At 47.2% G+C, this 25,690-nt stretch overlaps 2 protein-coding genes across 5 annotated transcripts; both read left to right on the top strand.

The window, feature by feature from the left end:
- Positions 1 to 5,786: 5,786 nt before the first annotated feature.
- Positions 5,787 to 10,371, top strand: LOC111858406 (uncharacterized). The gene is made up of 3 exons (XM_023840168.2): positions 5,787 to 6,824; positions 8,673 to 8,833; positions 9,002 to 10,371. The coding sequence occupies exons 1-3, from the start codon at positions 6,407 to 6,409 to the stop codon at positions 9,338 to 9,340; spliced, it is 918 nt and encodes a 305-aa protein (XP_023695936.1). The 5' UTR covers positions 5,787 to 6,406; the 3' UTR covers positions 9,341 to 10,371.
- On the top strand, positions 9,179 to 23,903 carry cfap65 (cilia and flagella associated protein 65). Of its 4 annotated transcripts, none has more exons than XM_023840167.2 (33): positions 9,179 to 9,314; positions 12,091 to 12,172; positions 12,345 to 12,523; positions 12,626 to 12,728; positions 13,064 to 13,230; positions 13,429 to 13,628; positions 14,395 to 14,519; positions 14,827 to 14,917; positions 15,828 to 16,096; positions 16,173 to 16,370; positions 16,486 to 16,827; positions 16,956 to 17,093; positions 17,178 to 17,417; positions 17,512 to 17,736; positions 17,958 to 18,104; positions 18,189 to 18,354; positions 18,538 to 18,666; positions 18,856 to 19,063; positions 19,159 to 19,287; positions 19,864 to 20,013; positions 20,240 to 20,306; positions 20,395 to 20,505; positions 20,608 to 20,799; positions 20,891 to 21,049; positions 21,166 to 21,309; positions 21,395 to 21,511; positions 21,920 to 22,045; positions 22,148 to 22,198; positions 22,320 to 22,519; positions 22,609 to 22,719; positions 23,108 to 23,368; positions 23,456 to 23,590; positions 23,762 to 23,903. In XM_023840167.2, the coding sequence occupies exons 1-33, from the start codon at positions 9,307 to 9,309 to the stop codon at positions 23,838 to 23,840; spliced, it is 5,049 nt and encodes a 1,682-aa protein (XP_023695935.2). In that variant the 5' UTR covers positions 9,179 to 9,306; the 3' UTR covers positions 23,841 to 23,903. The 4 variants fall into 4 exon arrangements, with proteins under 4 accessions (XP_023695935.2, XP_023695931.2, XP_023695930.2 ...); XM_023840163.2 differs by having other exon boundaries at positions 14,695 to 14,917; positions 22,612 to 22,719; XM_023840162.2 differs by having other exon boundaries at positions 14,695 to 14,917.
- Positions 23,904 to 25,690: the final 1,787 nt, after the last annotated feature.

Below are 25,690 nucleotides of genomic sequence, written 5' to 3'. Positions count from 1 at the left end.
AGAAGTGCTTGGGTGTAAGCATAGAAATATGTTTCTATGTTTATACTAGATCCTGCATCCACTTATTGATGTCTTAGGCAAAACAGAAGCTTGCCATTTTTTTATGGTGAGGGTCAAAGTCTTTATATCTTCAGACTGAAATAGTCAAATATCTTATTTCAATTGTATAATTCAAAGGTCCTGATTATATTCTTGCCGTTACTCCCTTAACTTTTACTGACATAAATAGTTCTCTGACTCATAGCTGTCATGGTCTGGCAAGGAGGAAAGCGGAGATCCAGAATTGCAGGGATAAGAAGGGTTTATTAAGGGAAGCGGGTAACTAGCCACGGAGGGGAGTAGTCCGGCCGAGAGGAGGGAACCCGGCTCCTCTGCCCGGATGGTACGGGGCAGGGCAGGTGACACGAGTGGGATCTCCCACTCGGAGAGTCGGTGCAGAGGTGCAGAAGCGCCGCGCTGGAATCGGGGTCTTGATACCTGATCCGGGGTCGAAGCCAGGGGAGTCCGTCCGACAAAGAGACTCTGGAACAGGGAACACGAGGCAGAGGATGAAGGACGAGGCGGGGCAGGTGAGTCAAGGACGGGAGCGCGTCTATGGAGGGAAGGTAAGGAGGCAAGGATCACACACCGGGTTGACAGGTAAGGCAGGGTGAAGCGGGTAAACGAAAGACGGGCAAAACGCTCAGTAAGGCACGGAAACATCGGTTCAATACTTCGCAAGGAGTATCGGCGTTTGTTCTACTTTTAACCTGGGTTAATTGGTTGCTGCCGTGGTGCCCCTGTCGGACCCCGCCCCTGTGGGCGTGACAATAGCTCTGTGTTACTGATTCTTACCTGGTGCCATTACATTTATAATTAGCTGGAATGGCTCAACAGGTTGTGTCCAACCCAAGTGTAACAAAAGGCTACAGTTTGGAAGCAAATCCAAGCAGGATATGGATAAAGCACAATGTTTCTGCAAACATTAATACTTAGTGCTGCTTATTAAATAGAGACATTACAGTCACAATACATGGTGATATCCTGGCAACAGTTTTTAAGGGTTCAAGATTTCAAAAGCTTTACTGCCACGTGTGCAATAGTTCCTTGCATGTTAACCAATATAAAGTGCTGTAAAAAAGTGTTACGCGTTCAATGAAAATGTTTGAATGCTTTTAATTTTGGTATAAAATTATGATATTATGTCTGTCTAAGTGTGTTGTTTTAACCATTTCAAAACCTCCCCAAAAATCACCCGACCACCCTTCTCACATTCGGGACCAATAGCATATTATGTTTGGCTAATCAATACCTCATTGAGTTATTTAACTAATTAAGTAGATTAATTAATTGAGTTGGTGTTGAAAGTTAACAAAATGCATGGAATGGCTGGGGTGCCCCTGAGGAGAGGTTTGGGCACTGAAGCCGTGTTCATCTCGCCATCCAACTAGATGTCAGTAACTTTTTGGAGAAAAGAAGAAATTACTCTTAATTTTTATTGTGTTACTTTTAACATGCATATATTCGGATGTTAAATTGTGTTTTTCTGAGCAAATATGTACTTAATCTCCAGGTAAATAGCTTCTTTACCTGTCTAAGACTTTTGCACAATACTGTATGCACAGATAGAATTAAATGACAATAATGAACAGTGAGGCACAGGAGAGACTGGACAGTAAGAGGAGTCCAAGGGGTGTGTGACCTGGCAAGTTAGGGTGAAGTGGGAGGGGATTATACACCTAAAACCAGCTACATCAAAAGCGTTGGGGTAGTTTGCGAACCCTACAGACTATTTACAAGGTAATGAAACTGTTACATACATGTAAATGCGTGTGCATGTGAGTGCAGACTTGTCTCGAATTGAAAATCTAACGCCAGCCAGCTGACCTAAGTTGGCAACCTGACCCATTATAGGGAAGTGGAAAGAACTTCAGAGCAATTCACAGATCTGTCCGCGGCTTTTATAGCAGGGAGATGAAATGAGATTATCTACAGAAGAAGGTGATAGGAAGATAAAAGTGTGTGTGGGGGGGTTGGGGGGGGGGGGTAATTAGGTCTTGTTGAGTGTCATAACCCACGTTGGGCCGTTTATCAGGGTGGCACAGACAATGGCCGCCTTGTTCTGGACTGTAAAAGACATGCCAGTAACGGCCGCCAGCCCATTAAATGGGAATAAACCTCACGCTGTTTGCGGATGACTTGAAAGGTGCTTTTGTTGCCTGAGGTGGGGAGGACAAACAGGCATGGGGGTGCAGGCACGTGGTGGGAGGGGGTGCTATTAAGGACACTGTAATTCCATTTACAGTTTCCCAATCAAAGCCGTACCCAGGTCACGAAGACACTCCTGACCTGATTAATGAGCTACCGACTAGCCCTCCCCCCACCCCCATCAACACCCCCACCAGCGCTCATCTAAATGGAAGAAAAATTACTTCCAGTAACTTGTGATATCGGAGAGCTTTGCTAGGAAAAGGGCATCTACACTGCACTGGAAGCCGGGTACCTACACACAGACAGGCGAAGCACATCCACGCTGCTGACCGGGGCTGAGGTGGGGGTGGGAGGGGCGATTCGGGTCAATGCCGTGTCTCTTTGGAAGCAAGTTCAAACCTGTAATTTTAATATGTGGCTATGCACTTGGCTTAGTTGAAATATTAATAAATGAGAAACAGTGATTCCCTGCTTGGAGAATGCGGCATTTCAGGCAGTCCTGCATGTCTTTCCCTAACACTGTCCCCATCCCTGGGGTTGAGAGTGCATGCCTGAAACCGGATGGTTGCTGGGTCGCTTTGGGCTTCTGTACCCTGCAGGAAAAGCATCTAAGTGCTGTTACTCCTGTGATTTGGGTACAAGCTGTCACTTTGGGTAAAGGTGCCATCCCAATTTGATTTCTCATTTAACCTGAGCAATGCAAACTTCAAAGCTGTATGAATATCTGGGGGGGGGGGTATTTAATGTCAATTTGAAAGGCTTGGTGTGTTTAAATGTGTCATGCAGGCCTGGGCAGCATTAGTGTCTGACTTTGAAGTCTGAGGCCTGTTCTGAATACTGTATATCACACATCAGATGCATTCCCGAAAACTCAGAACTTGAACATTTCCAAACTCCTACTTATAAAAGTACTGTAGTACAACTGAACAGAATGGATTCATAATGGATAATTATGCAAGCCATTGCTAATTTCGGTATCACAAGATGACGATTCTCACAGATGTAGAAAATTAGGAAATCAACACACATTAAATTATGATGGGAACAGTAAATAAGCATCTCTTAGGTTTTACGTCACTGTCGCTCTCCAAACCCGCCTTTACCGAGCCGATCCTTCCACAATGACAATTTGTAGTGAGTGGAACCGTGCTGTAACTAGTTTCTCTGCCCAGTACGGCTAGTGTACGGGTCGGTTCCTGTACGCCAGTGGAAAAGCGCCGTGAGAGAACCGCCTGGAGTCGCGTGAGGCAGAGTGTGGCCGCTGGTTTGTTGGTTCACATCCATGTGCAGGATTGCCGACACCACCTTTCAGTGGCCTGTCTGCTCCCGGAAAGAGGCCCTGGGTTGATTTATTTAACCTGCTTCAGGTTAACAAATGGGGGCCAGTGGATGTGTGGGTCAGTCTAAATAAATACCCTACATATGAGTAACTCCAAATCATTCATAAGCACAAGGTTTGGGATCAGTGTGTGAACTGCCAAACAAAAAAAAACAACTACCAAAAAAAACGTTTTTCAGAGAATTTTCTCGCTGCTTTTCTTTGCACTAACCTGCATTGGAGTGTGATAGCCGTTATCTTAAATACTATTGCTTTATCTTTATTGTAATTGTATGTATGCCAACCATTGTAAGTACACTGTGAGAAATTACTATTCCCTGCTGCCTTTTTACATTCCCTGAATGATCTTATGTTGCACTTCTGGTGCTTGAATAGTCTTATTAGGTCCTTGCTTTGTTAGACGTTGTGTAGCTCCTGCTCCAGCACTGCTTACACTGGTAACTGGGCCTTCACTGGAAGCTCAGCCTATCTGCACTCATGCCTAGTCGAGTCCCTGACAGCGGGTATATTTGCAATGTGCCATTTGCTTCTCTTCTACGTCGCTTGTTATTAGGGTCCCAGCTGCACAGCTCCTGGATCCCTATTGTTTTTGTTATAATTATCATTTCAACACAGCCGGATTCTTTTTGGTTCTTTTCCTCAGATAGAGCAGGACTGAGAGGAGCTAAACCACAAAATATGCTAACTACATGTTGCACGGATATCAACAGGCACGATTAGGCTGATTTACATATTACACGGAAATCAAATGTGTTGTGCAAGGCGCTATATGAATATGAAGTGAATTGAATTTGTCTTGCCTTCAAACCGAAAAAGTTTCATTATTAACTATTTGGTTTACAATGTGGAATTGATAAACTCCACATTTTAATCTATCTATCTATCTATCTATCTATCTATCTATCTATCTATCTATCTATCTATCTATCTATCTATCTATCTATTATATAGTTATGGCTGGATGATGGTATAATTAGTTATATTAAGCTTCTAAGATTAGTTTTTCTGCATAGACAAAAAAAAAAGATATTACAAGAACAAGAGCGTTAAATTTATTGTGGAAGCATTGTCTTATTTGGGTCGAAATCGGACAAAAGCATGTAAAACAGGATTTTTAACATGTATATTTACATATATGTCAGTTTTATTTATACTTTATATTTCGTTTGAACTTTATTGCGTAATGCACGTTTAACACAAGAACTTCATACGTTCATTAACGATGCTTTGTTTTGTATTTCTATTCACATGCCGAAGAAGGGATTTCCATTGCACGTGCAACTTGGAAACACTATCAGCCTGTTTTCTGCACAGACGGACTGCTTTCTTTGGGCACGGTCCGTGACAGACCACCTATATTCACACACCTGTCCGCATTCCTGCAGCATTCTCACTTCACGCTCCTTAGTCACTGACCTGGGCTATAAACATCACTTATCTGTTAGGTAATGTTTGCTACGGTAAACAAAGAGTTCCCCCACACATTGTTCGAGAAAATCTAGGTGTAGGTGGTCCTGCGTTTGCGACTGCGTACATGCCAAAGACGGATGTCGAATTGATGAGTATTGACCCATTGTGTTATTTTACAGAGGCCGAACCACCTGCAACAGGATACTGGGAACGTCTCTACCGCTAATTATCTTCCTGCCCATTTGTAGCAATTTTCCCTCTTAACGCACAGAGTCTACGCTCATAATATTTAATGAGCGAGATAAAGGCGACGGCGCCCTCAGTTAGATTTATATTATATCTCATTTGTCAGACTCGTACAGGCATTTTGCTGTTTTTTTTTTTATTTAAAAATCACCCAAAATAGGCCTCTGGACTTTTGGCGTCAGTTTTGTTAATGAATCTCATTTACTTTGCGCAAACTAGTTTATTTTACGAAAAAACCTTTAAAACCACGCAATATAAAGTATTTATATTACCTTTAGCTCAGATTAAAAAAACCTCTCTATATGTAGGTAATTAAATGACCCTTTAAAATTCAGTTTCGCTTGATATCTTGCATTTAGATGTATTTGTTTTAACATTGTCCTTGTTAAAATATGAATAATGAGAGAAATAAGCTTTTAAGGACCAATAGTGAATTCCCTTCTTTCGTACGCAAAATTTTTATTCGTATATATATATAGGCTATTTAAGTAATTTGTGTGTGTATATATATATATATATATATATATATATATATATATATATATATATATATATACACACAGAACAGCAACAATAATAATAATAATAATTATAATGATAACATAGCATCTAAAATACTTATGTTGCGCAGGAAAGTGTTTTCGGACTAAAGTGAAATTACTTAATAAAGAGAAATTGCTTAATTTTTGCGCAATCAAGGCTGCTGTGACGTGGGCCAATCCGATCGCGGGAGAAAGGATGTCTAAGCGGAGGATGGAGTGAGAGGCTGGGGTGGGATACGGGGGGACACCTGGGGGGTCCCGGCCTGACTAGGAAAGGGGTGGAACTCTGCTGAGAGGAAAGAAGAAGCGAAAACGTACAAATCAATAGTTAATGAAATGTAGAACATCAGGGAAACTACAGCTTAATGGGGCTGCATTGCGCTTGCAAAGCCGAGTTAATGATTAGCTATTTATGAATATTACTTTCGATATCTGTTTTCAGGAAACGGAACAGTCTTGAACTCTGAAGCAGTGCGGTTAATACAGCAGTCCGAGTTGGGGGGGTAGCAGTTTCACTGTAACGGATTCTCTGTTAGGGAGATCAGGCAGAAGCGCACGTATGTCTCTCACAGCCGCCTTCTCGGGCTGAACGGGGCACATTTACTCTGCACGCCGCATGCCAGCTGCCTAGAGTAGCGATAGTTTTGTATCGGTGTGTTTTTCGTCCCACGGAAGTTCTATGGATAAGTCAAAAAACTTCCGAATCGATGCCCTGTTGGCGGATGAATCTCACCGGGGGAAACGGTATACCTCGCCGGGTCTGGTCCATGGCAGCCTCACCGACAGCCCCCCGACCTGTCAAACACCGGATTCACATTCTCCCCAGGGAATTCAATTTCAACCGGGAATTATACCTAAATTAGGCCTGTTTCTAACGCACCCAGAACTTGCCTCACTCTCCCACGGTACAATCCCTGGTATGTACCCGGCACCGCTGTACCCCATCTCGGCCCCGGGATGCCAGCATCAAGCTTTTAACTACCTGGGATCCTCTCACTTTATCCAGCCACATCCGGAGAGCCCTAAAACAGCGGCTCTTCCCATCGAGCAGTGGATTCGGGCTGGGATTATGGTACCGAGTCTTCCAGGCTACAGATGTAAGTGAATCGGTTATAGGCGCCTTATTGTTTTTGACAAAGTACGGGCTCAGGAATGTGGGAGACTGGCAGCCAAACATTTACACGTATAGCCTAGTGACACCGTATTTCTGTGAAATACAGTACGACGGCCGTGCAATGTGCAACAAATAGTTTGTATATATGAAATTAATACAATATGAAACAATAAGATACGTATATAAACTTTAAGGGACGAAAAATATTCTTAGAACATGGTAGTTTCCCTTTTTGTTCATTTAAACCTGTTCTAGGGTCCTGAATTTTTTAGGTTACTGACGTCTTCGTAAATACTCATAACTTAATCTGCAGGGATTAAGTTATGAGTAATCTTTCGTTTCTTGTTAAAAAATATTCACAGAAACCTTGTCACATTGTGTGATTGCGTGAGTACTTGGTTTTTAATATTTTGTGTTAGAAAAACGTTCTCAGTTGATTTAGAAAAACCGCTTAGTACATGAAAGTTAGGCATATTAGACATACAATCGCTAATTATCACAGTGCAATACAGTTCTCTATAGGCCTACTTTCTGAAATTCAGCTCTCTTATCAAGACAGTCTAACATGCGTGCGTAATCAGGCATTCTGAGAAAACCTTTTTTTTTTGTTTCTACCATGCAAATTATGATGGAGATTACGTGGAAATTACTTGTTTCTTTTAACGATTCTGGGGTAATTATTTTTGAACTGTTCTTTACACGTAAGCCTATTTTTGTGTGTTCCTATGATAACCGAAAGTACAGGAGATGATGAAAGCATGATGAATTCAGAATATCAGAGAATGAACGGGAAAACCCACAGCCGCCTCAAGTATATATATAGTAATGATGCAAAAATATAGGGTAAATGATTTTTTTATCCATCCCAGATTCACTGTATTTACTACTCAATATTATTATTAGTAGTATTCTATTAATTATAAATTTACATAATATTTTTTGACACGTTCTGCAGGGAAAATCGTTTAAATAGGCCTAGTTGAAAAAGTGAGAAAATAGTTATTATTAGATAATTAAATATGAAATAATGTAACAATACTTAACAATACATTATTCTATGGACACTTGAGAAACACAGCTGTTTTTTCTATTTTCAATATTTAAAATGTTTAACTGCAGTATCCCTGTATCCAGCCAAAGAGTCTCTCCACGTCCCTCGCGGGCCCCGGGGCCCCCGCACACCGCATGCCGTGATAGCCCTAATATTTAATATCTCATGCAGTACTGGAAGTACAACAGCTGATAAATGTAGGCCTATGTATAGAATATTTAATTAACCTACTATGCTCATTGTGTAGCTGCATGAATGCATGTTTTATTGCCGTGTATCACTTCTGCATAATGGTACCAAAGTGTAAAATCTCTGAAAACCTCTAAAAATCCTAAATAACAGTGATTATCTGTTGAATGTAGATATCTATTGATTCCTCAACAATGTTACCAATATAACAGCTTCTGTCACTACGTCTACTTGACAAGTATCATGACAACATTATTACAGTTATTGACCACTACTCTATTCAAATATAATGTATTTTAAAGTCTGGAGTGTGTGGCATATAGGAATGACCGAGGGTGCTTGTGGACGATGCGGGTCACTGCTGGAGATTTTGGGCCCCATGAGAGCATGTTATTTTGGGCCCACAACCCAGTCCAATCCTGTTATGTTCCAAATTTTTTTGGCCCTTGTCGCTCAGGGGCCCTTGGATTTGTCCTAAGTTCCCTCCACTTTGCAACATCCCTAGGAGCCCTGTTATAAAAGGGGAGGTGCTTTGAATTTTCCGACCTGCTTCACTGTGTTATTCATTGTTTTTTTTTTTTTCCCTCTCAGCTGCGCCCCCTTCAGCCCTGCTGGGGAAGTGTAGAAGGCCACGCACAGCATTTACCAGTCAGCAACTTCTGGAGCTGGAAAACCAATTCAAACTGAACAAGTACCTCTCACGGCCAAAACGTTTTGAGGTGGCTACGTCACTGATGCTGACTGAGACGCAGGTAAGATTGTGGGAGGCATCCAGGCAGTAGGATGAACAATAATTGTGGAATATTAGGAATATCTTCTCATAGTGTCCATCAGTCCTCTTTTTTCTTGTTGGAGCAATTTGCTTGGATCTGTCATTATGTTCATGGGCCGGTTCTCTTGGCATTGCTGATTGTGTGCAGGTGAAGATCTGGTTCCAGAACCGCCGCATGAAGTGGAAACGCAGCAGGAGGTCCGGTGGTCAATCCTCACAGACACATTTAGAAGGTCCACCAGGGTGTGAGCATCCAGGGGACACTCAACCGATCGAGGACGTAGATGGAAATGATCTGGAGGAAGACATGGACGACACAGTGGAGGACAATGATGAGCAGCAGGATTTTGTGGTCACTGTGGGCAAGGACTTTCATAACCCTTCAGACTACCTACAATGTGCCTCAAAACTGAGGTCCTGCTCTGAGGATGACCTAGAGGAGACCATGAAGGGATGTCAAGGTCAGGATCTTTGCGGAGATCTTTGAAAGATCCAGAGTGCTCTACAGTTAAAGCCAGCAGAGGAAGAACCTGGTGGCAAGTCACGTGTGGCTCATGCATTCGCATGGAGCTGGTATCCATCACAAATGTATAACATGCATGCTGTGTGTCAGGATCCCATAAGGTTCTCTGTTACAGATGCAGAACATGTTTGGAAGCTCAAATTCCCCTCCACAATCCATCAGCTCACAGAATAAATGTGGTCCGTACTCATTTTTGAAGATGCTCTTTCCGGTGCTTCTCTCCCTTTGGTTCCTGCCTTATAGCTAAATTGTTAACTCTAATTTATTTTATACGTATTTTTAAATAGAAGAAGCCGTGCAGCTCTCAGGTACTGTAGTTCTGCACTGTCCATGAGACTTTGCTGAGGTTTAGTTTTTAATTTACATGAAAATACCAGGGTTCAATAGACTGCTTATAAGCTTCCAAACAAATCAGCAGTATTACTCAAAAAAGGATATGAATACAAAAAGGAATGAAAGTTTATATGGGAATGTTTTTAAGCCATTGTGTTGTTAGTGTAAACTCTAGTAGCTTTGTATGTTTCTGTAAGTTCCCTCAATGACTTTATTTTATAAAAATGTCTGTTGGAAGAAACTATTTCACCTGGGATGGAAACAGAGAAAGAAATTTCCCACAAAACTTTTCGAAACTCTATTCTTGTTTTTATTAATGTTAATTAGCCATTTTTAATAGTAAATCTAATCATGATCAGTTCACTAAAATAAAAGTAATATTAAATAAACAATAAGTGATCCTCCTTGTGGGCAGTGGTGGCTTGATGGTCAGGGATGCACACTTGTAATTGAAAGATTGCTGGTTTGAATCCCTGACCAGTAAGGCACTACTGAGGTACCCAGAGCAAGGTACTGGCCCCCCAAGCACTGCTCCCTGTGTGCTGAATTGGCTGCCCCCTGCTATGTCACATAAGGGTTAAAGGCAGAGGACACATGTCATTGTTGTGTGTTGTGCTGTGGTGTGTCAACAATGACAAATAATCACTTAATTCATTATGGAAAATTAATTAAAATGAATAAAGTTTTTTAATTAAAAAATTGCAAAACCCACATAAAACATGAGGGCATTGATATTTTGTTTTTACACTTGTAAATGTAAATTAGTTTGAGTGTCAGCAGGGTCGTTGTAAGGGGGTTGGGAGTTAGGAAAAATCTGGAAAATAACTGGATTGGTCTGGACTGGGGGGCCCACCCGGCCCAGTATGATATGCCTTCATGGGGCCCAAAATCTCTAGCAACGCCCCTGAGTGTCAGTCAAATGTACAGTAATAACGAAGTGGCATTTTTAAAATCTCCACGTAAATGTTAAGATTAAGAAAAGGGACAGGTGACGACACCAAAAAGAATCAAAATGAGAATTGTTTTATACACGCTATATTGCAAAAATTTGCAGGGGTGTAGCTAGAAATTCTGGGCTCCTGAGCGGAGCAGGGGCGGCGGGTTGTGGTTTTGCTGGAGAGTCAGATGTAGCCTATATTTAGTTAGTGTTTATTGTCCGTGGGCATGACTGGAGCATGTCGATCTAAACCATGCACTCATCTGACAAGTAGAAAGCATGCGCTCTGCGACCTCGCTCTGTGCTGTAGGGGGAATTAGCCCATCGGCAAAATGGGCAAGGCGAATTTCATCGGCAAGGTTCACAACTCACAACCCAGTTGGTTCTCACTGGTCTAATAACTGTTTACGTTTTTGAGAGAGGGCAATAGTTTTCTTTGTTCATGTTCAATGTAATGGTGTGTTTTTTCTTACAATGTGAATGAAGATACGTCATATGCAAGAAAATTAAGTGACATTCTCAAAGAGTGAAAATGATGTATTACGTACACTATGTCTAAACCTGTTAGTTTAATTCACTGCATCTAATGTAGATTTAAACTCTAGAATAAAACTTAAGTACATTTAGATTAGTAAATATCATGTAATTTTCGTCCACTAAATCTACATTAAAACAAATTTTATTTTCGTCAAAAAACAAAAACTAGAATTAAATCAAAATATGCTGTCGGTATTAACTTCGTTCCCTCTTGTGCAAAGTCCGGGAAAACATGATAACGTTAAGAAATTTTAAGACTGGGGAAAATTTGTGGGAATATTTTCCCATTGGCGTGTTTTGTCCCAGTACAGCGCCCGTGGTTGCTATGGTGCGTCGCGTATCAACATTTCAGAGGCGCCGTAGATATCATAGTAGCCTAGGAGAAAAGGAAAGTTTGTGTTCAAACTACTTTCAGAACTAGTCTGTTTATAATCTTCGGTGTAAAAGAGGTAAGACTTAAAAGGCACGCAACTGTTTCTCTTTTTACCAATAAATTAATCCAGTTTTTGAGTAATTATTTTTATTTTTTTTGGTCGACACTATCTGCAGATCTCCGCGCTTCAAAAACTGCGGCTCGAATGAATGAATCAATCAACGAATGAATGAATTATGTGCGTATGGACTGAGAATTTCCTGGCATAATTTAAATTCAGCTAAATTTCAATTCGATTGTATTTGTATGGCGCATTTTCACAACATTACATTGTCTCAAAGCGCTTTACATTAAACGACATACAAACGTCAGACGACATATAACGTCTTACAAAGCTTTATCCGCGTTTGCATTAAATGTTCCGATCTTGATTGGATCCTCTTGCGTGGAACGTCAGTGGCGTTCCTATGGTGAATAACATGTTGTGGAAAAAGGGCAAATATCCAGTTCGTGCTGCATATTTGTCTCCCCTAGGTCTCAAATGTTGGCAGAGATTTCATTAAACCCTTTGAAATCTGACACCTTTCAGAAGGCAGACTGCACCAAGCATGAGCTGGTAGGCTACCACATGCCATTAACACAAGTGGATCTGAAAGTGTGGTTACCAGCCAGTCTTGTTTTTGTGTTTATATTTCTTAATATGTCCGCCATGTGACTGCTTCTGCTGCTTATGCCCCCTAGTGGTGGCAGTGTGATTGGCAGCATCTGTCATTATGTCCACCCATCAGGGTGCTAGCTTGCCGCAGCTGGCGGAGCTCGGCAGGGGTGCGGTGTCCCACCGCGGCTGCTTCCTGGGAGTGGAGACGCAGAAGCAGCTGATTTGGGAGAGCTGGGAGCCGGGCAGGGAGGTCACCAAGAGCCTGACGCTGAAGAACATCCACAGCAAACTGCAGAAGCTCCACTTCAAGTGAGTCTCCGAGTGCGGCCGGCCTTGGAGAGCACGCTGCGGACGGTGGGGTGGACAGCAGGTCACACGCCGAACATTAACCCCCGCTGTCGTCTCGCACAGGCCCCCCATCTCTGGAGTCTTCATCACGCTGTTCCCCAAGACCATCGTCCTGAGTCCTGGGACGTCCTTCTCACTTCCCGTGACGTTCCGTCCTCTAGAGAAGGTGATGGTCTTAACAGGAAAGTGGAGCAGAACCCTCTTCTCAGTGTTCGTTAGCAGTACCGTGTTGTAAGACCATATTAATCTAAAACAGAGCTGAGCATCAAACTGAATCGTGTATCAATATGCATAACAGGGCAAGAGTAATTAAAACAATGCCACTCTGTGTAGATGAGTTTATTGTAAAAGTCTGAAATGGTAGTAAAATATTAAACTGTATAAATGGCTCTGAGAGGGCGCTGGGCTGCATTAACCGGGTTGAAGTGAAGGCTGCCAGCCAGTCATGGAAGATCTGTGATCTTCTGCTCGTGCCTGTCACACACACACCATGCGGAGCAGCGGGAATACTCGGACAGCATTGAGTTCCGGAGCAGGGCCGGAACCTTCCGGGTGTCCCTGCGTGCTGCCCCCCCCAGACACGCCCTGGAGGTCCCCGACACGGTGCTGCTGCCCCCTTGCGCCGTCCAAGACACGTCCCGGGTCACCTTCGTGATCCGCAATGCCAGGCAAGCCCTTACCTGTCAGCTTGTGAGTGTCCCCCCCCCCACCCTCAGAGGCTCCAGGACCCCCCATGACCCAGTACTAGTTAAAGTAGATAAAAGTACAGAATACTTAGGGTTATCTGTGGCGGAAGTGAAATTACCCGTGTGACACACGCATGCACACGGGCTCTCTGTGTGTCTGACTAGTGTTCTGACCTACAGTAAGCTTCAAACCAGCTTCACGTGGGAGGTTGAGGCTCCGTTCCGGCTCTCACCCATGAACGACGTGTTGGCTCCCGGGGAGGAGTGCAGCGTGACAGTGTACTTCAGGCCACAGCAGGCTCTGGTGTACCAGGAGGAGGCTCGCTGCGTCTATGGCGACCTGGAGGAGAGCCGCGCCACTGTACTGCTACGCGGACTGTGTGAGTGCCTGTGCATGCACAAGGGGGCGCTCTCCCACTCCCGGCATGCGTTAGCTCTACAGCATGTCACAGGTCTACAGGGTCGATTCCAGGTAGCGTAGCTCTATGACATTGCGAGAAATGAGCTTTCCAACCACTGAGCATGTTTAGAGCCTGTTTTTAGATCATAGTCCCATAAAGAGGGGTTTTGGTGAAAGGTTCCTCCTTTAGGTCCATAAAAGAGGAGCACATTTTATTACTGCTCACAGAAGACTAAAGGGAAGATTTGCAGCCAGAATAAGAGAAATGGGGTGAGAAAACAGTTTTTCTGGTTAACTAGGAATGTAAACAAGCAGGTGAGCACAAGCATGGAAAGAATTCTAACTGCTTACGGTCAGCGTTGGTTAAGTTACTCACAAAAGTAATCTATTACAGAGAGAGGTGAAAAGTTCAGATTCAGAAAGTACAAATCCAGACCAAGGTTTTGTGTCAACCAACCAGTTGAGTACTCAGTGACTGACATTTTATACTCAACTGGTTGGTTGAAACAAAACCATGGTCTGGATTTATACTTTCTGGACCTGAACTTTCCACCTCTGTCTGCAACAGACTCCTTTTGTGAGTAACTTCCCCAACACTGCCTACGGTAGAGGTATGGGAATGTTTGTCACATGACTTTCTCTGTCCTTTTATGGCAGTTCCTGCACCACCGTCACAGTGTTGTCTAATCTGTTTAAGGGCAGCGATGCTGTATGACCTTGCACTTTGTACCCCTCTGTCTCCACAGCCAAGTACCCTCACCTCCAAGTCTGCACCCCGCAGAAGGAGGGTGAATGGAGCGTGCTGGATTTTGGCAGTGTGTCGGTGGGCAAAACCAAGGAGAAGTACTTTGACATCTTCAATCCATGTCAGGTGAACCCTCTTCCCACTCCAAATATCCATCTGTTGAGAAGCTGGAAGAGAAAGACAGGAAGCTTATGAAGAATATTTGATTTGTTACATCACACGTTTTGGCCCCGGCTTACTGTGGCCTTGTTAGTAGGTCTGTATGGGTCTTATGACTGTTATCTCTGTCTCTCTCTGGCAGGTGAGCGCCCCCTTCAGGCTGAGCATGCTACACAGGCCAGCTCTCCTGGAGGAGGTCTTCCAGTGCGACGTGCGAGAGGGGCGGGTGGAGCCCCGTGCTTCGCTGAAGGTGCCCGTGCGTTTCTCGCCCCAGACCGTGGATTGTACCAGTGTGGACTACTACTCTGTCACCTGCTCCGGGGGGGTCAGCAAAACCATCCTCAAAGTCACGGGCACCTGCGTGGGTGAGGATTGAACTTGCAGCAGTCATCGTGTTTGACTTTAATCACACTAGTTTTATGGCATTATTTGGTGATGAGATTCTTAAAGCATGTTGGGGCTTTTGGGTGTTGCTCTGAGGGGGGGCTGTTATGGCACCTCTGGTTTGGGGTCTGCTAAAGCGATCAGGCAATCAAAGAGTGCAGGTTTGGTTTCAGCGTCGGTAGGGGCCAAATCAACCCTGAACCTCTCCGCTGCCCCACCTAAACACACATGGTACTCCCATAGTATTGGTCGGAACATGTCCCTACCCTCCATACCCAATCTACGCCCTTGGGCCTTCAGGGTTCTTGCCCCAAGGACCACAACCGTTGGGAGGTGGAGGTGAAGTGGATCTGGGTGGGTTTAGAATAAAGCTGGTCTGACTGTAGATCTCTGGGTGTTTCTCAATACAGAGAACGCGAAGATCGTATTTGTGGCCTTGCTAACTTGCATCCCAAGAACAAACTTGGGACACAAGGAATCATAGGATTGGTCTCGTTTGGTGAGAATGCAATTGATGTATCCTTGATATTAGGCGCAGAGCAAGAACAACATCCGGGGATTTTTACAGTCCTCAGTATTTCTGTTCTTAGTATTGGAACTGGTCTTTGGCAATGGAAGATGATGTAAAACAGGTAGACGAGAACACAAATATGGTCAAGTACAAATGCTGAGGAACACCCTCTGACTGGGTGACGGCGTGTGGGCCGTCGAATCTAGAATATGAGTTTGAACCTCCCTCCCCATCAGCGAAATCCATCCAAGGAGACCCACCCATTTTGCAAAATCTCCCAAGAGACCCATCGGTAGGGTTGCCCCTGAAATTTACCTCTGCCTCTGGGCTTGATGTCTCTCCCTGTGAACACTCCCTCTTTTTTCCCCACAATCCCTCAGGCCCCCTGGTGACTCTGGAAGTGACGGTGCTGGACTTTGGCTGCCTGGAGCTGGGCACGGAGGCGGTGCGCACCGTGACTCTGTCCAACTGTGGCTTGGCCGAGGCACGCTTCCAGTTCGATGTGGACCCTGGAGGACATGGTGTCTTCGCCCCGGAGCCGCCGTGCGGCATCCTGCCCCCCCGCGGCTCCCTCACCATCCGCGTGCGCTTCAGACCCCGGCTCCCCATCGCCCACTACAGGAGGGTGGCCTGCCTTGTGCTGCACAGGGTACGTGCGGACAGTCCGATGGAGGTGCCAGCGGCCCTCACGGTGCAGCCCTGACGCAGCGGGTCTCCTATTGCAGGATCCTCTGTTCCTGGACCTGATTGGCACCTGCCACTCAGAGCAGCTGAAACCGGCCATCTTGAAACCGAGGCACCTGCGCCTTTACTGGCTTCATCTGGCCCGTGGATTGACCTGCTACCCCCCTGATGTACTGAGCACCATGCTGGAGGAGAACAAATTGCAGCTTGACCAAGAGGGGGCGCTGTTGCTGCCAGAGGTCAGGCCTGACGATTGTTTCTCTAGAACTGAGGTTTTTAAACTTAAAAAATCTTAATCAGCATAACAATAATTAGCATAAGTAGTAATGATGGTGATTAGGTATCTCCTCACAGGACCTACAGGTAAAGACTCCTGTGTTGGACCCTACACAAGTCCAGAGGGCGCCAGCAGAGGAGTACCTTCAGGGGAGCTCAGGAGTGGGTTCTGCGGTCACCGTAGACCCCCCTGAGCTGTTGTTCCACAGAGGGTCACGCTCGCTCTCCGTCTCCGTCACCAACCGAACCAAGGGCACGCTGAGCCTGGCATGGACCACGGCCCCTGACTGGGCCTTCAGTGTGGAGCCCGCTTCCCGTGACCTGGCGCCCCTGAAGAGCACGGCGTTTCGGGTTGTGTACGCACCCCCAAAGGACAACGCTCTGCACGGGGCCCAGCTGGAGTGCTTTGCTTTTTACAAGGTGTCCCCAGGGGGGTCTCTCAGGGGGGGTCTACATGATGCATGAGGAGGAAAAATCCCAAATTAACAGGAAATGCCCATCAGTCAGTGTGGGACGATCTCAAGCCTGCCATCCTGACTCCCTTCCAGGTACTGAGGAACCATCACCAGGCAGATGATCGCACGCTGTGTCCTCCCTGCTGCGTCACGCTTAGGGTCAGCGGCCACTCCTTCCAGCCAGGCTGCGAGCACTTCACCCCTCGTGTGATACTACAGCGTCCTCTAGTGGTGAGTCATCATACGCATGCATTTTGGTCGTATCCATTACAAACATTTCTCCTCAAATCCCTCACGCCCCCCCCCCTTTCCCAGGTGTTCCCTCCCTTGGCTGAGACGTGTTACCAGATGGTCCTCCTTCAGAACGCAGGAGACTTGCCACTCACCTTCAGGCTGGACCCTGATGAGGGCCTTCCTGTCTCTGTCAGGCCCACCACTGGCCTAGTGGCACCTGGGGCGCACCAGATCCTCATGCTCAGGAGCACCCCCGAGGCAGACCGCCCTCGGGAACATGCGCTACCCCTGTGGTTCAATGGCACCTCCAAACACACTCAGGTAACGTTCACCTGTACGTGTTTATCCTTCTCTCCACTAGGTGGCGCCATGCTGACATTGCCCCTCCCCCCCCCCCCTGTTCCCATGTGCACAGGTGCTGACTGTGTTAAGCAGTACCGAGCGGCCGCAGGTGTCCCTCGAGAGCGACGGCGGCCTGTTTTTCCAGCCCACTGCGGTCGGCTCCTGCTCCATACGCTCCTGGCGGATCAGGAATGAGAGTCGCGTGCCGCTGAGCTTCCATTGGTCTGCCCGGGACTCAGAGGACAGCTCGTTGTCTGTAGACCCAGAAGACGGCGTCCTGCAGCCCAACGAGAGCTTGGTGAGGGGTGTAGGATCGCTCAGCCGTGAAGGCATCCAACCAGATAGCGCTTCAGACTATTAAAATATCATCTTTATAAAAAAATCATTAGGCTGCTACTTTATTAGAATTACACTGCCCCGGACTCTCCACCACTTTCATATGTTTCTGCTGTCTCATCACCCACTTGTGCCAAGTCCACAAAGACGTCCGCTAACGTGCTGTGATTGGCTGTATCCCAGGCACAGGTGTGGTCCTTCACGCCATTGGCTGAGTCCTTATATACTCTGAAGCCCAGTCTGATGTTCTGGCCAACCCAAAGCCCTGGATGCAGGAAGTCCCGCCTCTCAGTCAGGGTGATGGGGTTTGCAACACAGGGCTCTATACAGGTGCTCCTTCATCACTAGTGTCCTGTTCTACTATGGTAACATTAATACCGGCAATATAATCTCAGATTGGACCTTCTCCCCCAGGCAGAGTGCCCTGTGCTTGACTTGGGTGAAGTACTGGTGGGAGGCTGCCAGTCATGTGACCTGCCTTTGCTTAACCATGGTCCGTGCGCCCTCCGCTTCTCCCTGGATGTGCAGCAAAGCATCATGGTCCCAGTCCAGCCGCAGGATGCACCAGATGACCCGATTGGTAACAGAAGATACCAAGATCTTTGATTTTTGCTCTGCCCACCCCCAGTTCGATATTTCAATTGTGAGATCGCCCCCTTCCTGCGGGCTGGTATTTTTGCTATAATCAATGTGATAAATAAATAAATAGCAAATAGCTGCGGTGATTATGGTTGTTCATCTCTATTTCCCTCCCCTGCTCTAGCGCTTAAGTTAGAGCGCCTGGAAGGCACGATTGCAGCCCGGTGCAGGATGCTGATCCGCTGCACAGCGAGACTGACACGTAGGGCGAGCTACTGCTGGTCCATCCGTTACCAGATCGTCAACTGGCACGGTACCGGAAGGCCCGCCTCTCTGCGTGTTCATCAGCCAATCAGAGCTTATTTAATGTGGAACATTAGTCAGAAAGGACTTCATAGGAAGAGGAATTAAGGGCACAGGACACCCTGACTGGCTGGCATGAAAATCGGAAATGGTTCCCTGATTATGTCCCGGCTGCCTGATAGCTGGTTTTCCTCCGCAGGCTCAGTGATGTCCGAACCCCAGGCTTTGTGCCGGGTGCAGGGCCGCGGCTCGTACCCCACACTGGAGGTGGTGGACGCTGAGGGGTGTGGGGCCGCTGAAGGCCTGGGCAGGATGCAGCTGTGGAGCATGCTGTCCCTGAGCGGCCTCAACGCGTACCTGTGCCAGGATCCCTCACTGGAGCTCGCCCTCGGCCCGGGGGGGCACAGGTGACCCCTCATGGTTTTGTCTCAGCCCCCCCCCCCCCAGGCTCGCCCTGTGGCTGATCATACACTATGTGTGTGTGGGTGTGTTGCCCCCCCAGCCCCCGACGTCGGCTGTCCGGCTTCACCCCGGTCATGCTGGACTTTGACCTCTGTGCGGCCCCCCTGGGATCAGAGCCCTCGAGTGTGACGCTGACGCTGGAGAACACGGGGAACATCACTGCGGAGTGGTGTGTGTGTGTGTGTGTGTGTATACATGTGTTGGTCTGTCTGTGCACACATCTGTGCCTGTGTGTCTCTGCATGGGTCTTTATTTGCCGACTGTCCCAACAATGTCGTAAAACCTCTTACTTTTTAGCTTGTGGGGACATTATTCAGATTCGTAAAATTGATAAAAATCTGTGACAGCAATCAAAAAACTAAAAATGCCAAAAGACGTATTTTGTTTGGTTACTAATGGTTGAGGTCAGAGCAAGGTAGGGGTTAAAGTTGTCATTGTTGGGATTAGGGTTATGCCAATAGAAATTAAGGGATGGTCTCCACAAAGATATAGAGAACTAATCTGTGTGTGGCTGAATGTGTTTGTGTGTGTGTGTGTGTGTGTGTGTGTTCAGGCTCTGCTATATAGTAGCGACAGAGGGATAGTAATTTCTGAAAAGCAGATGTTATGGGACAAAATATATGCTTTTGTTTATTAATCGTTCAGCCATCTGACGTTGATGGTCCTGGTTTGGTGGGTATGTATGAACCCCCCCTCCCCCTCCTCCCCCCAGCAGCATCTCTTTAATGGTAACACTCCAACGCAGGTGCTTCCTGTTTCCCGAAGACCAGAAGGTGAAGCTGGAATACTGGGCAGAGACCAGTGACCCCAGCTCTGCCGAGCAGCTGTTCTCAGTGGCGCCCCGAGCTGGCAAGCTGCATCCTGGCCAGCAGGGGGCGGTGCAGCTGATCTACAGGTTGCACACCCTCTCTCATTGACGTCTGCACCCTGACGTAAATCGCCTACAGCACTGCTCCCACACGTTTGCGAATATCAAGCATTCCGACCATCATTATGCGTGAAAATCACTGGGCTGGTTCTTAAAGACCCACAATCCTCCAGGGCTCCAATCTGGCCTCTTCTAGCTGATGCTGAAGTCGACGTCAGCACATTACCTGACACAAGTCCATTCTGTCCCAAAGGCATGACTTGATGGGCAGATTCGGCCTCCCGGTGCTCCTGAAGGTGTCCCACGGCCGGCAGATCCTGGTAAGGGAGGCGCTGTGACGTGGATCATCTCCCTCTGCTCCAGCGCTGACTTCTGAGCCTGATTTTTATCATGCGGCTGCGTTTACAGCTGAACTTCACCGGCGTGACCGTAGCGTGTGACCAGCCTTATGTTCACTTCACCTCCAGCAAGCACAACTTTGCACCCGTGGCCATTGGGGAGTTCGACCCTCCCCGGCAGGTCTGCCCCCCAGCCCCATCTCCCCTTTCAACCCCTTATTATCTCTGAAGACAACAATGTATGTTAATAAATTTTTTCTTCTTACGGGGCGTGTGTCCGCAGACTTGTGATCTGTATAATGCGGGCGCCGTTCCAGCGACCTACCGGGTCGACATCACGCCCCTTCAGCAGCTTACGGCGGACAATTTCGGGCATCCTGTCCTGCAGTGCCTGAACCCCTCCGGGGAGGTGCAGCCAGGCCTCGTAGCATCCCTGCTGTGGATTTTCTCTCCCCTGGAGGCCAAGACTTACAGTGTGAGTCTGCACCCCCCCCCCCCATCCCCGCCCCTGAGATACTTCGACACACATGGAGATACTGGAGTTTTTCTGCTCCGTGTGATTCCAGGTGGACGTCTCCATCCACATACTGGAGGGAGACTCGACACTGGTCACGTTGCAGGGCTGCGGGTTCGATGCTCGGACCCTGGGGGACTCGCCCCCGCTGTGGCTTCAGGGAGACCAGGCCGATGTGCCCCGTCCTCAGAGGGAGCCTCTGCCTGGGCAGGTGAGGAAGATTTAAATATCAGAGCCTGCAGTGCGCTGGGTTTGTGCTGACATCACCCCCGAACCGTCTGTGGACTCTGTTTCCCATGATCCCCTGGGACATGTGGCGGCCCACAGCTGGCAGTCCTGTCTCTGAAGCAGCTGTCACTAGGAGACGTCCCCATCTGCTCCCGTACCACCCGCATCTTCTTCCTGATGAACGTCTCCAGCACAGACACGGTCCTTTACTCCTGGAACCTGGTCCAGCAGGCCCACTGCTCGGTGTGTGGATTTGACACAATGCGGGGATGTGTGTGTGTGTGTGTGTGTGTGTGTGTGTGTGTCACACTGAACCTGTGTTTGTCAGGAGGTGCAGATCCACCCTGAAGATGGAGCCTTAGCGGTGGGGGAGAGCGTCCTATGTACGCTTACCTTACAGGCCGTGGGGGGGCCCTGCATCTACACGCTGGACCTCATCTGTCAGGTGCGACCTGAGGAGACACTCTGCCCCCCCAACCCCCCCCCCCCCCCCGCATCACCATACACACGAACAACACCACTGTTACCTATGACAAAATACCCCTGCATTTGGCCATGTTGATACATTCCTTTGTCTTTTAATTCAGCATCTAAACTATGTTCAGCTTTATTCAGGAAGAAACACACAAAAAAGTCTTTGCTTTTACACAGACTGATTCATCAAGGTTTTGTCCCAGCTCAAATTTTACACCTTCTTGTAATAAGGAGAAAATCAAAAACTGGATCAATTTTATTTTATACTTTCTTTAATTCTGTTTCCGATGTCCATTTCATCTGATCACGTTCATTTGTTCTGAGAAAAACAGATGCTAAAGCTTGGTAGATGTCATTAAGGGCAGGGTCTCATCATCAGGTAACAGCAGAGGGCGCCGTGGTGCAGTATGAAAGGGAGCTGCAGCAGTGGGAGCAGGAGGGAGAACGACAGCGGGACGAGTTCATCATCACGGAGAGCGGCGTGCAGCCACCTGCCATTCTTCAGGTCGGGACTCGCACGTCCCATCTCTTCAGACAGATTTGGAGGGTCCCAGTCTCTCTGCGGCCGTGGCTTTTAAACCAGCTTTTAAATCTTTCTGGGCTTTAGGGATGTGACACGGCGGTGCAGAATGCAGACCCCCCAGTCAGAAGGTACAAGGTAACAGGATGTGAAAGAAGCCTTTTCCAGTCATGTTCATTAAACCCAAATCACTCCTTATACACTGCACCTCCTGACCCCACTGTCCTATATCCCTCCCCCTCCTCTCTGTCTCACTCAGACCCTTCCCCCCATTCCCAGCGCCCGGAGTAGGCTGCCCCGGGCTGAGCGGCGTGCCCTCAGAAACGCCCCCCGGGTGTGGAGGAGGCCGGAGCCTCCCCGGGCCGCCCTGCTGCACCTGGGCGTGACGGCCCGTTCACACAGCCTGCCCGACGTCCAGCGCAACTTCCCGTGTCGCTTCCACACACACTACATACAGAGGTACGCACCTCCCGCGACGGAATGGCGCCCTCGCTCGGTGAGTCAGAGGTTCGCCCCTCCCGCGCCTGACGTTGCCATTGCTGCTCCAGCAGCTCCAAGCGCTCCGGCGCCGAGGCCTGCGAGAGCCGCCCCCCCCTGACAGATTCCCCCCTCAGCTCGGAGAGAGACGTGGTCACGCACGTCCTCACCTGCATCATCAGGTATGGCCTGTCACCTCGTGTAACCCTCATTCACGGGCTGATCCAGAACCAGAGGCTGAGAACGCCTGTGTGAGCCCAGGCCTGTGTGTGCATGTGTATCATTAAGTACAGTTATGTGCGTGTATCACTATTCCAGCTTCTGTTGCATATTGGGGATTATTCTAATACACTTACCTATCTGTCTGAGATATTTCACCTGTGCATCCTGTGTCTTTTATCTTAAACTCTTCCAACACTTAAGCTATGCATACTGTGTAACTTAATTGAATTGATAAACTCCACATTTCTATCTATCTATCTATCTATCTATCTATCTATCTATCTATCTATCGATCTATCGATCTATCGATCTATCTATCGATCTATCGATCTATCTATCTATCTATAGGAGCCTGCTGGAAGACCCTCTGTTCCATCAGTCCCTGGTGGAGAGCTTTAATGAACCCGTCCCCTACTTCTCCCAGCTGCGTACGATGCAGCTTCAGCACTCACGGCCACCCCCCCCATCCGAGCCCCCTCCTCCCAATGGCCCTGTCAGACCTGGGGGATCCGTACAGGGGCCGGGCTTCAGCATGGAGCCACAGGCCCATCTCCCTGTATCCGAGACCCAGCAGGATCGGGACCTGCAGATCCAGGACACCATCCGCAGGTGTGGGGATGGAGCTAAGCCTCAGCACGGCATTCTGGGTAAGGGAGTTTAAGCCTGTTTACAAGCAGGGTCTGCTGCCCCCCACAGGCTGCCTGAGTTCCGCAACCTGACTGAGGACGTGCTGCTGAACACACTGCAGAACCTGATGAAGGAGGCGTATCACGGCGAGTGGATCCTCACCGCGCGCCCCAGAGCCATCGCGCTGCCACCCACCACTGGCAGGTCAGCACAATTGTAAATCTGTGGGGCTCTGGGTTGCAGAGCTACCATTCGTAGTTATCTGAGGATACAGAAATGAGCAGGGCTGACTGGCATCAGGCATGCAGGTCTGCATGAGGCGGAGCTGGACTGAAGGTCAGGGAGCATTCAGCCGTGTGTTATGAAACCTTTCAGGAGATCTGGTGCTGGCAGAGAACCGGATAACAAGACACGCCCAGATCAGCAAGGTTCCACATCTTCTCCTCCGCCTTAGAGGAGCACCTCTGACCCTCTGTAGAGCGTCGGTAATCTGTGCTAAGCAATAATTAATAAATTTCCTGGATTCACAAACACTCCTCTATTGTGCTTGTCTTATTAGTGTAAGAAAGAATGTAGTTTAGGCTAATATGGTGCACATGAAAACAGAAGGTTAAGTTTAAGATAGACCTTATAGATCCCAGAGGGATATTCTGGTGCATTTAGTAAAAGGACCTGCATGTAGTGCCAATCACTCAAGGTGCAAAGACGGTACATAGGTGCAATCAAAGTAAATATAGTGTGAACAGATTTAATAAGTACACAGTACACAAATATTCTGAAAAATAGAATACTGCGATACTGAAAATACAAAAATATTTCAAGATTAATTATAAATTATGTTAGAACAGACCGCACCGGAAATTAATGAGAACAGGAGAGGATTCCCCCAGTTGTGTTGTGGCTGGGGGTGGGACGTGGCGTGATATTTGCAGCAGCTTTAAACTGCAAAGGGATAGATAAAAATCATGAAAAGCCAGGCTCTACCTGTTGTAATCACAAAATGTTAAAGTAATTTTATTTTTTATTGAATGGCCACTAGAGGTCACTGTCAATGTTCCAGTAAGCTGAGGTCGTAATTTTTTTCCCCTTCTGCATCATGACTCTGCTTCCCAAAAATAATCATCTGAACTTTTCCCTTGTGAGATGTGTGTAGGACTCATGGGGGGGCTTGTCAGTGGCGCAACTCTGACCCCCTGTATAATAGCACTCCGTGTCCACTAAGGCATGCCGCCGCCCCCACGTCTCTCGTGGGCTGAGAATGAGACCAGCCCTGTTTTTGTTACCCACACTGCACTGTGTTTCCCAGGAAATGACCACCCCGTCCAGTCAAAGGCAAGCATATCTGACATTTTCCCTCCACTTGGTTGCTTTGACGGTGTTTTCTGGAATAATAAGGCGTTGGGGCCAGTTTGGGATGCCCCACTGGAATGCTGGGTAATATAAGGCTATTTCTGCATGTGCTGGTCCAGTAAAATGGACCGTCAAGCTTGTGAGAGAGTAATGCTTTATCTTAGACTCTCAGTTCCAAACATATGTTTCTGCTTCTCAGTGTCCTCAACGTAAATACCCCCCCCTGGAAACGTGGGGTCAGCTTTCCTTTTGGGATGTTCAATGTCTGTAGTGTCTAGTTGGCTATTTCCTAATACAGGCATTATTAACAGAGTGTTAGGAAGGATCCTCTGTTTCCACTGGTCTGTTTTCAGCTAAACATCTTTAGAGAATTATAAATGATTCACCTTTTTCCAGCATGATTGCATCAGAGCCCAGAGCACTGAATTTGAATTGCCTTGTCTTGGATGAGTTATCTGATAACGTGTTCTAGCCAAGATACAGCCACGGTTGGCTGAATTAGTGGTGCTGTGGAGTTCATGTAAACTGGGTTAACTGGGAAAAGCTACAAGAATAATGTTCACCAGTCAGAGAAGTGCGGCAATGGTAGCTTTTTTCATTCATAAAAGCCTGCAATGGGGATTTTCATTCTCTGAGCAAAGATTTGGTTGCAACTGCCTTTCATAGCTAAATGACATTTTTGCTGGACAATATGCATGACAGCTCATAAGTCATTTTTATTGAGTGTGTATACAGTCATGGCCTTTGTGTGTGAAGTCTTCAGTTACAAGTGCTCCCCTCAGATTTTGACCATGTTTCATTGGCTGAGCTGAAGTCATGTGACACCCGAATGACATCTTCGCTGGCTCGTTGCTCCTGTTGCTGGACAAAACCTGGTGGCAGGGTTGGTTTTGCAGATATCCAGCCACTAGAAACGGGGGTTTGAAATATTCCCCACAGTTAAAGTCTGACTTG

Source organism: Paramormyrops kingsleyae, chromosome 16, assembly GCF_048594095.1.
Source record: "Paramormyrops kingsleyae isolate MSU_618 chromosome 16, PKINGS_0.4, whole genome shotgun sequence".
Lineage (NCBI taxonomy): Eukaryota > Metazoa > Chordata > Actinopteri > Osteoglossiformes > Mormyridae > Paramormyrops > Paramormyrops kingsleyae.
This window is presented reverse-complemented; position numbering and strand designations above follow the sequence as displayed.

Coding starts and splice junctions, on each gene's coding strand:
- cfap65 (XM_023840162.2), top strand. Junction 13,629..14,394: donor TGTACTGCTACGCGGACTGT/GTGAGTGCCTGT, acceptor CTGTCTCCACAG/CCAAGTACCCTCACCTCCAA. Junction 18,355..18,537: donor TGCACCAGATGACCCGATTG/GTAACAGAAGAT, acceptor CCCCTGCTCTAG/CGCTTAAGTTAGAGCGCCTG.
- LOC111858406 (XM_023840168.2), top strand. CDS start 6,407: ATGGATAAGTCAAAAAACTTCCGAATCGATGCCCTGTTGGCGGATGAA. Junction 6,825..8,672: donor GAGTCTTCCAGGCTACAGAT/GTAAGTGAATCG, acceptor TTTCCCTCTCAG/CTGCGCCCCCTTCAGCCCTG. Junction 8,834..9,001: donor TGATGCTGACTGAGACGCAG/GTAAGATTGTGG, acceptor GATTGTGTGCAG/GTGAAGATCTGGTTCCAGAA.